The 11365-nt window shown below is 40.2% G+C and overlaps 1 protein-coding gene across 4 annotated transcripts in view; it reads right to left on the bottom strand.

Moving 5' to 3' along the window:
• The window catches only part of MB21D2 (Mab-21 domain containing 2), a 102527-nt gene that overhangs the window by 88313 nt on the left and 2849 nt on the right, over nt 1-11365 (bottom strand). The window contains exon 2 of one of the 4 annotated variants that reach the window (XM_023525737.1): nt 5281-5370. The exons of the other annotated variants lie outside the window; for them this stretch is intronic. Coding sequence (XP_023381505.1) covers nt 5281-5370 — 90 coding nt within the window. The remainder of the gene's footprint in view (nt 1-5280; nt 5371-11365) is intronic. 4 annotated transcript variants of the gene reach the window in all.

Raw genomic sequence — 11365 nt, 5'->3', positions numbered from 1 at the left:
GCAAATCCCTTTGTTAACCCAGTTCGATTTATAAATTCTGATTTCAAAGTAACTTTCTTAAGAGTATATTTGGCATCTGCCTTTCACTGAAAAAAAATCTGTTCCCCATTCTCCCCACAATGATAGACTATATTAACTATGTCCTAATTAAACATTCTAAATCTGGAATGAAACCCACTTGGGGGTGGGGGGAGAAAAAGGAAAATGTCTATGCTTTCATAAGACTGTCCTAATTTACTTAGCATCAAGGGCCCAACTGACCTTTATATAGCCTCAAATCAATCACTTAGCTAGGACATATACCTTCTTACTTTCAAAATGAGGAGACAGTGGATGAGATTTCCTACAAAGGACTTTTAATAAACATAAACTGTAATCATCAAAAGAATGTTTACTCTGGGGGCTGCCAAAGAAGGCCAAATGACAGAATGAAGAGACTCTGGCTTCAAGGAAAGTAAAAGCACCATCTTTTCCACACTGCCCACTATCCCCTCGCTTCCATCGTCCCCCTCAAGGTTTAGCACCACCTATTGTTTATATGCCAGCAACCAACACAGGGCCTGGCATTGTGATAGCACCCATGTTTTGGCAAAGTGCAACAAGGGAAGGATGGGGCGGCCTCGGTTTGAATCTAGCCTCTATCACCAGTTTGAGCAAATGACTTAACTGCTGTAGTTTTCTTATCTGTAAAGCAGAGATGGTAAAAACACCCTTATCACAGGATGGCTGTGAGGATTAAATGAGTTAATAATTCTAAAGCACTTATAACAGCACCTGGCAAACAGTGGGAAAGAATTCCCAAGATCATCATTATCATCACCACCACCAGTTGGACTCTGAGCAAGTCACTATCCACCACAAGGTTGTTTCCCCACAGGTGAAATGATGGGGTATAGGAACTAATCTCAGGGAGATCCCCACTGGCTTCATTCCTCAATAATGCTGAAGATCGTATTATAATGCTCTAAATCCTCAGCCTCTGAGCTCTCAGACCAGCAGCAGGGAGGGAAGGTAGTGCTGATTCTCCCTCGGGTCCCAAGGCTTACTAGCCCACAGAGATTCAGCTCCTCCCACCCACAGGCAGCAGTCCACCCGGCATCCTCCTTCCTTATTAAACAGGTTGTTCAGGGATGGAAATATTTATCATGATACTCAAAGCTGTGGAACACCATGGGTAGGAGAAAAGGACACACTTCACAAGAAAGCAAGCAGAGAGGGAGAGACAAGAACAACTAAATGACAAAAGCAAACAAGACAGACCAGAAACATGGTGCCTATGGGGTTATTTATTTAGCATCCTTCATCTAATAACAATCAAGAGAACTTTAAACTATACAAGGTGGCTCTAGCGCCGGGGAATTGTTCCCTGTCTTGAAGCACAGCCCTCTCTCAGTGACTCCCCATCACTTCAAACCCAGGCAGACCGCCCTGGGGAGCCAACTCCATTAAATGGACAGTCTCAGGTACAGATTTCTCAGGAAGCAGTCACTTGCTGGATATTAACCTAACCTCAACTCTGCCCAAAAGTAAAATCAGTGTTCAGGATGATCAAGTCTCCTTTTCTTTCTGGGCCTCGGTTTCCATTTCTGTAAAATGGAGGCCTTCTAACCACAGTAGCTGCAGCTTTAATCCACATTATGCAGTTTTGAACCACATTATGTTCCTTTAACATTTGCTTTTATTCTCAATATTTAAAAATCTGGAGATTTTACATAAACATCCAGATTCACTGGGTCTCTTAAAACATCCAAGGTCTATCAGCTCTGGCTACCTAATTTCCAAGTTTCCTAGTAGTATTAAAATTAAAGTATTCCAGCAATGATTTTCCATTTTGCAGGAGGAAACATTTTTTTGTGTTTTTTTTTGGTTTGGAGATTAAAATAAAAAAGGTTCATGGTTATTTGCCATTTTCCACCTGAACCTAGACTTCCTTGTTCAACTCCTCACTCTACCAGTAGCTTTGTGACTTTGGACAAATTACGTAATCTGTCTGTGCTTTTGATTTCTAATCGGTAAATAAGAATGGGGAGAATAATCCTTCCTCATATGGTTATTAGGATTGAATCAGTTCATATACATAAAGTATAAAGTGCTTAGAACTGGGCCTGGAACACAGTAAACATTAATTTAGTGTAGTTATTGGTATTTTCAAAATTATGTAGTTTTTCTATTTAAAGGGAATATTTGAGAGATGGTATGCTAGGACTACCACCAAAACACACACACACACACACACACACGCACACGCGCTTGGCAGGTAGACAGAAACCTGAGTTCTAGTCAGGCCTCTGCTCCAAAACTAGCTGTATCTTTATGAACTACTGCCCCTCTCTGGGCCTCAGTTTCCAGACCAGACAGCTCAAGGGTTGCCCTGAAAGCATTCGTAGCAGAGATGATTCACCAGCAGCCACAGTGTTCTGTGTGACCTGCGGTTTTAAACAACATTATGTTCCTGTAATATTTTATTTTATTCTCAATATTTAAAAATCTGTAGATTTTACATAAACATCCAGATTCATCAGGTCTCTTAAAATATCCAAAGTACTATCAGCCCTGGCCCTTTTGAGCAGTTCTTAAAATGTGGTCTCTGAACGAGCAGCAGCTACATCACCTGGAGACTTAGAAATACAATTATTGGGGCTGGATCTCAGATCTACCAAATCAGAAACTCTAGGAGTGGGGCTGTCAATCTCGGTTAACGAGGAGCCTGGTGCACAGTAAAGATGGAGAAGCACTGCAGTAGAACAACAACTGGCAGGAGCTGAAGAGCAGTGGCCCCTTTTAGAAGAGAGAAGTAAAAGGTGATCTCACTCCCCAGTGCACCCCCCACCCACTGGTGTCTCTGATTCTGACACCAGTTGGCATTACTGAGCTGCCCACCACACTCATTTTCCTTGTCGTCTAGTCCTTGGTGGGCCTTTGGTTGACCAGCTCCTACCTAGATGGATCACTCTTCCTCACAACAGGGCTATGAGCCCCTCAGGCACCAATGCCAGTAGGATTGTATTGTTCCCAATCGGGAACACAGTTTGTAAGAAAGCAGGCTGTGCACACCAAGGGCACAGTTGAAAAAACGAACTGTTGAGTTTCCTTTATTAATCACAAGCCTCACAAGCAGCTGCTAATAAGAACAGCTGTGGCTGCTAAAAGGGTGATCTTGAAGCAGCCTAAAAAAGTGCTTGCAATACCAATAACAGGCACGTGCAGGCTTGCAGTTTATTGGCTTGGTTCTTCCTACTGATCCTCAGTGTTTCTCTCTGGACCAGAAAGCCTCCTTCTTCCATACCCTGGGACAGGGTCAGTGGGTAGGAAAGAAGGTTCTTAAAATTAGCGTTAACACAAAGAATTTCAGGTGACTTTTAGAGGACTTGAGTTTGATCCCTCCTCAACCCTTTGGTACCTTGAATGACTTGACTTCTCCTGACCATTGGTTTCTTCCTATATTAAAACAGAATAATAATAGCTACTCCACATGATTGTTTTGAGAAGTGAAAATTAGGTTACACATATGAAAGTATTTTCTAAACTGTGGAGGACTACATAAAAGGCTTATTATTGTCCCATGAAAACTGCTATTTGACCCATAAATCATCTAACGCAGAACTCACTGTTTCTAGACTAGGGCTATCAGGTGAAATCAGAGAATTCCATGACTATAAAGGGCCTTTTGAGAACCTGTAACCCAAGCTTTCTACACTGCTTCCCTCCTCACCAACCCCTGAATGCTATGAACGAGAGCCAAGCCAAAGGGTGGCCCCACCTGGAAATCATCCACCTGCAAGGTCACTACATTCCAAGACAGGCGGCCCATTCCTTCCACCTTAGGCCTCATCTGAACACAGATCATTCCTCCTTGTAGAGGCCAAATCAGACTTGCAATCATTTAAGCAGCATTCGAAGCTGCTTTCAGAGCCTTTGCCTTTGCTGTTCTGGCTACCAAGAATACTCTTCCATCAAGTCTTCAGATGGCCAGGTCCTTATTATCCTTCCACTTCAAATGTCTCTGCTTTAGAGAGGACTTCTATACCACTCTTCACTCTATCCTACCCAGTTACCCTCGATCATAATATTCTGTGTTTTATTTTTATAGCACGAGTCCCTATTTAGTTGTGTGCTTAAATCTTGTTGAATCTCTCAGAGGACATAAGTCCCACAGACGTAGTGACCTTGCTTTTATTATTCACCACTTCGTGCACGGATACTGTAATTGCAGCACGGTAATTACACTAGTACTTGATAGGCACTACAGCATATGCTGAATGAACTTATGAATTAATGAGTGAATGCTTAACACCATTCTATGCACATTGTAGATATTCAAATAGTTGTTAGAACAAAAACCTAAACAAGACTTACGCCAAATCCCACTATTGACTGAACTCAATTCACAAATAGTAATCAAGTCTTCTTGCACTGAAGAAAAAAATATAAAAACTAAACAAACTGAACGACAGCTCCCCATGCCAACTTTGTTCATAGCAGCACTGGCCCTAGTTATGTCTCTTTATCTTGTACAGAGGGAATTCGTGAAAAGGCGCTCATGGTGGACAAAAAACAGATAGCTATTTCCCGAGACAAGGCCTCACATAATGGCATAATTATAAACTGTCCTTAAAGAAATCACTCAGCTAGCAAGTACTTACTCAGGTCCATTGTGAACACTGTCACAGACCCTAAGAACCAGTTGGGCAGGGCCTGACAACTAGATGAGGAGAATGCATACCTACGGGGCATGTACTTATCCATTCCACTCTCAGCCAGCCTCAGCTGCTATACACCTAGGTTCAGGGAGAGGGTAGAAAAGCCCAGAGAGGAATGAAAGCTGCTACTCTTGCCTTACCTGGAAATACTGTCTCACTCCAGCGATCCATGAAAGATGTCAGAGGGTAAAAAAGCCCGCAAGCTCCTTGCAGCCCGTGCTGTAGCAGAAGACCCTCAAGATCTGGGTTGAGTCCTGTTCTACAACTTATTCTGTAACCTCCGACTAAGTCACATCACTTTCCAGACTCTCAGCACTATTCCCATCTGTAAATGGGGGTTAATAGTTCCCACACAACCTTTCTAAAAGGCCTATCCAAAGAATACCATACCATACCAGTTGTGAATATGTACTATAATCTATAAAGCACTGTACAAAGGTGAGTTATTACTACTGATGGCAAATAATAGTAGTTTATACTAATAAAGAATTGCTACAATTTGGATTCCAGAGTAAGCATCCGAACACTTGGAGGTTGACTGATAAGCACAGGGAACACCTCCATGGGAAAGATGACTTACCCTTTCTCTGCACTCTGTAAGGAAGGCCCCAAGTGTAGGCATGTAAGCGGTCCACAAGTATCCTAGATGCCATGGAAGAAAAGTCAGTGTCTATAAGAAAGGGGACATTCCACAAGTCACTGTATGCCGCTCTCAGCCAACAAACTGCAGCAATCACTTGGGACATTTCTTAAATTGCCCTACAGTAAGTCTTAAGGGTGTTATTCTTGGAATCCAGATAAAACTCCCCTATCACACAAGGAGATCAGATCAAGATTATCTCGACTCCAGAAAAGATGATATAGCATGGCTTAAAGGAAAGGGAAAATCAGAGACAATGTCATAAAGTTCTCATTCTTTAAACAGAGCCTGAAATAAGAAGCTTCACACAGAAGTACTCTTGTAAAGTGAACCAAGTCTTACCATGTACATGACTCCAATGGATGCTGCAAAGATAAACAAGCCAGGGATTCTTTAACCTACAGTATAGGGAAGAATGTGCTAAGGGATATAAAGGGGACCAGATGTTAGGAAAACATGGAGGAAAGGTAAATTTTTCCTCCTTGGAGAGATACAGGAACGCTTCATGAGTCAAGTGACATTTGAGGTAAAGGTGTCAGAATGCTGTCTTTAGAGGCTGAGACTCTTAACTGCCTCTGTGACATAGATGTCTTGACAGGCTGGAAAAGCCTATGAACCCCTGCAAAAAATAAATAAATAAAAAATAAAAATAAAAAAGACATTTAAATGAATATGATAAAATTACAAAGGACTTCGAAGAAAATTAGTATTGAAACACAAAATGCATTAAAAAAATAAATCTGTGATAGAGTACCATATGTGATTCTTTACTAATTCATTAAAAAAAATCTAGCAGCAAGTCTAAAATCTACCATAATTTCAAAGCAGCAATAAATGGTTCTTGAGATATCTATAACAACTGTAATGTGAAATGAAAATATGTGATTTCTGTTGGCAACAAAAGCAAAAAACAGAGATACTGCTAACACTACTATGGTTTGTTACCTTTTTTATGGAAGGAAATACTACATTTCAGTTAGAGGTTAATAAAAATGAAGATGTATTTTTTTTTCCCATTCAAGTTCACAGACTCCATATTGTTTCCATTGACCCAGAGTAAGAAATCTTGATAGAGAAAATAGTCTAAGCAAAGGAAGAAAGTGAGAAATATGGGTAGCGTTATGTAACTGTGCAAAGACACAGATAGGAGATAGCACTGAAAGGCAGGTAAAACCCTCAGAAGTCACCGATAGGAAGGTTCATTGCTCCCAATTATTAAATCACTGAATGTGGTCTAAGTTTTAGAAAAATATCTTCTTTTGGAATAAAAGAGGAATGAAAGAAGCTAGGAGAACATCTTTCCATAGGTTTCAAGTTACAGCTTCTTTTTAAATGTGTGGTATATGACAGTACATTGATAAATTTACCCCCAAAAAAGACATATTCAATACAAATACTGTTATGTAAAACTGTACGTTTGTAAGTATGAGTGAGTGTAAGCATGTATATAAACATAGACGTCTAGAAAAATGTACATCAAATATCACTGTAATTATAATTTGGGGATGCTTGTATTTTCTATACTTAGAAAATGGGTAAAAAGAGTCCCAAAAGAAGTTAGGAGATTTATTCAGGGTAATACATATACCACACAGTACAAAACTACACAGAGCTGGTACCTGAACTCAGAAATGTCCTTCTTTTGTATTGCACACAATTTTTCAGATTCATAATTTAATGCGCCTGAATGCACGAGGTCATGCACCACACGCATAAGGACATTTCAGCTAACAATGGATCACATATATCATGGTGGTCTCATAAAGTTATAACAAAACAAAAATTCCTATCATCTAGTGATGTCATAACTTGGTAGTAGAATGCATTACTCACGTGTTTGTGGTGATGCCGGTGTACGGCGTTCATAAAGGCTATAGTAGCGTACGGTATTGTCCCAGGCCTTCACATTCATTCACTACTAAATCACCCAAAGCAACTTCCAGTCCTGCAAACTCCATTTATGGTAAGTGCCATATACAGGCATACCATTTTCTATCCTTTATTTTTACTGTAACTTTTCTATGTTTAAATACACAAATATTATTGATACAATTCCCTATAGTATTGAATACAATAACATGACATACAGGTTTGAAGCAACAGGCTCTACCATAAAACCATCTAGATTCCTTGTTAAGTACACTCTATGATATTCGCATGACAAAATCACCCAATGTATTTCTCAGAACAGATTCTCATTGTTAAGTCACACATGACTGTAATTATTAGCCCCAACTTACATATTCAGACATTGAGGCTCCGAGTCTGTTAAGTGACTTGCCCAATGTCACATAGCGAATAACAGGAATTGTCAGGGCTAGAATCCAGGTCTCCTCTACCACTTATGAGGGCAGAATACCAGTGTCATTGTTAAAAACAAGGGTTTGCATTAGTCTGTCCCAGCTATGCAACTTACTTGCTATAAACTTAGGATATTCTTGTATTTTTCCAATCCTATGGTTCCTCATAGTTCTTCAAAGGGTTACGGTTATGATTAAAAGGTACAATAATATAAAGCCCTATTACAACTGCCGATTGAGTACACTCTGATCATCTCAATCATTATGCCTCCCTGCCTCTGTCTCAGATGGAAGGTTCCAGTTTCAGGAACCAGCTTACGTATCTGCTCATTAGGCTCAGCAGCCTGGTTCTAGTCTCAAAAGTCAACTGGGATCACGCTCATTGTGCTAGAAGCAGCTCTACTGAATGGGGAATGCACGACATCAGGCCTAACACAGGACAGGATGTCAGAGTGCTGAGCAGCCAGTTTGGAGATCTCTAGGGATTCTGATTCAATAGGTCTGAAATGGGACCAGAGATTTCGAATTGTTAAAAATCTCCAGGAGAGTCTAAAGAGCTAACATTAAATGACAAGTTCTCAGTTTGACAAGAGAAAATCTCACATTTCTGTGACTACAAAAGGGTCCCAGTCTAATCTAGAGCAATGCATTATCCAATGTGCGACACAACAAGGACATCACAGGAAGACCCGGGATCATCACAAGTCCAGGGCTCTTCTGTCAAGGATAAAGGGCAGCAACTGCCCAGAACCATGGAGGAGAACTGAAATCAACCCGAACCAGCAGCAAAAATAAATGTTGGAGGGACCTCTCTATCCTAGATACATAATATTTTCAGAGCTAAAACAGACTTTGGAGATGATCTTGTCCATTATACAGATACAGCACATTAGCAATTTGAACTCTAAGGAACTCACCAAGACTTGGAGGCCCACAAAGCAATGATTCACAGTAAATTCCCTCAATAAATAATGCTGGATGAAAGTATTAAGATAAAAGTGGCATTCATACATTGCAAAGACAGGGTTTCGAAATAACCTACTCTGAAGATATATAGAAAGTGTCTAAAAGTATAGTAGGTCTGGCAGCACTCAGAAGCGCCAGACCATAAGTTTAGAACTTTGAAGTGTCTATGTGGTATTTATGGCCTAAAAAGAGACTAGAGCCAGCAAAACTATTTTCCTAGAGTTGGTGGGCAGAGGAGAAGAGGGAAGGGTCTCCAAAGGCCCATATGAATTTGGTTCACTATTTTGTCCTTAGGACCCTGCATACTACTTGCAAGCAATATAACAGTCAGTAAATATTTATTGAATGCATGAAAGTAAGAGAGGGAAAGGAAGATAGAGATAGTTAAAGAGAAACCATCCCTGCTTCTACAGGCGAAGCGGGCAACTGAGTGTAGCATTCCCTAGGGAGTGAGGCCTGTTGGTTGCCTGACCCAAGAGCGATGGAAGCTGATTGCTAGTACAGTGAAAGAAACGTGAGCTTTTGAGTCAGATACACCTGGGTTCAAATTCAAATTCTGTATGATCTTGGCATAAGTACTTGACCTCTTTGAGCCTCAGTGTTTTATCTTAAAAAGGGAATAATACCACCCACTTCATCTCCAATATAAGCATGATGGTATTTATTCTTACAAAGTTGTTGGAAGAAAATTACGTGAACTAATGGATTTATGCAAAGTAGCCAGCATAATGGCCAACACACAGTATGAGCTAAACAAATGGCAATGCATGTTAGAATTAATAATGTCCTCTATAGCCACAGCCTATATTCTCCTAGGCTGCCTCTAATCATACTCTGTCAGTTTTTTCCAATACCAATATGTAATTTCAGTTTAAGTTCACTAGATTTCTTAATAATGACCATTTCTTTAAGTAAATAATAAGATCATGTATACATTCCCTTTCAGTTTACAAAGTAACCTCACAATCACACATAATTCTGAAATGATGCATTACTGTTATTCATATTTAGTAAATGAAACACTAAGACCACTCAACCAGCAGATTTTGGTACAGATTTTAACATTTTATTATAATGGCCATCATTTTCTTAACCAGAAATTCAAACAAGTGATTCCATTATGGAATAAAATACTTGAACTCCAACTGCTCCAGAAATCACCTCAGATGCTGCTTGGATCACCCTACTACTTATATAGCTGAAATCAGAAACAAAATCCTGAAAGAAGAGGCAGTAACTTTTTTTAAACAAAGACTTAATGCATCTATTATTAATAGTCTCAAGTAGAAGAAGAACATCAGTCAGAATCAGGCCAATGTATGTTTTAGCAACATCTCTCCCATTTATTAGCCATAGAAACCTCAATGATTCTTAACCCAGTAAATTTCAGTATCTTCATCTTTGTAATGGGAAAACATTACTCCTAAGTTTGCGTGAAGTCCCTGGCATTGAGATGTAACTTATAGTTACTCAACCAGTAAATTATAGCTACTCTAATAACAATGCCATGGTACTGACCATTTGGACTGCAAGCAGTCTAAGTGACTGCTTGTCTTCCTCCTGGCTGCTTCCTCTAGCTTGTGCATACCTCCTGTTCTGCATCTGTTCAATGGGGATACAACCAGTCTCCATCCAACCTCACCAGAGAATGAATATAACAAAAGAGCTGGCAAAGACATTATGCAAATACCAAATATTATTAAAACATTAATGGCAATTTCCACGAATTTTGATAAATGGTATTTATTATGCACAGTCCCTCATACAGTCTGGGCTCTCAAATATTAACCAGATAATAACAGCAATCATTTTCCTAAAAGACCAAGGCATAGAGAAATAAGGAGTCTAGATGATTCCGGATAACATCTGTCTCAGTCAGAATCTCTGTTGCAAACAGAGAATGTCAGGACAGGCCATGGAGACCACAGTGAACACCTCAGGCTCAGATCAACTCCACAGCCTATGTAAAACTCAGTTTTGATAGAACAGTGGAGTTTCTTGGTGCTGACAAGTCACTGACTATGACAACAGTCTACTCCCACTTGGCTCTTCTGCAGATAGTTACCTCTCAACTAAACAAAAATAAAAAGGGTCTGGGAAGCTGGGGGGCCAATAGTCTTATTTAGAAAGTGGCTGCCTTCTGCCAACTGCCTAAAAACAAAGGTAGCGTTATCCACGGCTTCATTAAAGAGGCTTGCACCAAACTGCTCTGCCATTTCTATCTGTGTGAGGGAACAATATTTTTAAGCTGTTGACAGTCCTCAGGTATATCTCAGAGGCAGAACAAAGCCAAGAGGACTCACCCCCCATAACTCCCAGAAATAAAAGCCTGGTGCCACTCCAGTGACCCCTTAACAAACTGAGGATCAATTAAGACACCTCATTCGCATATTCATGAAAGACTCAAGGCTGTGGCAAATGAAACAAAATGCACAAAAAGAGATTTTGTTTTTTAAGCCAAGCTAAAATCCGCTTTAGAAGGAGTAAATCCACACAGGGACCCTTGCTGTCTCCAAACCTTCACTTGTCTAGAGCAGCCAGCACCTCATTAAGGAAAAGCAAGGAACTCACAAATGAATGCAGCACAACACACAGGCAAGCTCATTTCACCATCTGCCTTCTAGTGTCCAGAGGGGCAAGAGGCTTAAATGACACTCCCGATTTTTCTCTCCTGCAGGTGGAACTATCACATTCCCAGGGGGCAAGAAAGACTTCTCTACAAGGTCAGTTGGGTAAAAAGGAACATCAGTCAGAATTAG

The sequence above is a fragment of the Pteropus vampyrus genome, unplaced genomic scaffold, assembly GCF_000151845.1.
Source record: "Pteropus vampyrus isolate Shadow unplaced genomic scaffold, Pvam_2.0 Scaffold14, whole genome shotgun sequence".
Lineage (NCBI taxonomy): Eukaryota > Metazoa > Chordata > Mammalia > Chiroptera > Pteropodidae > Pteropus > Pteropus vampyrus.
This window is presented reverse-complemented; position numbering and strand designations above follow the sequence as displayed.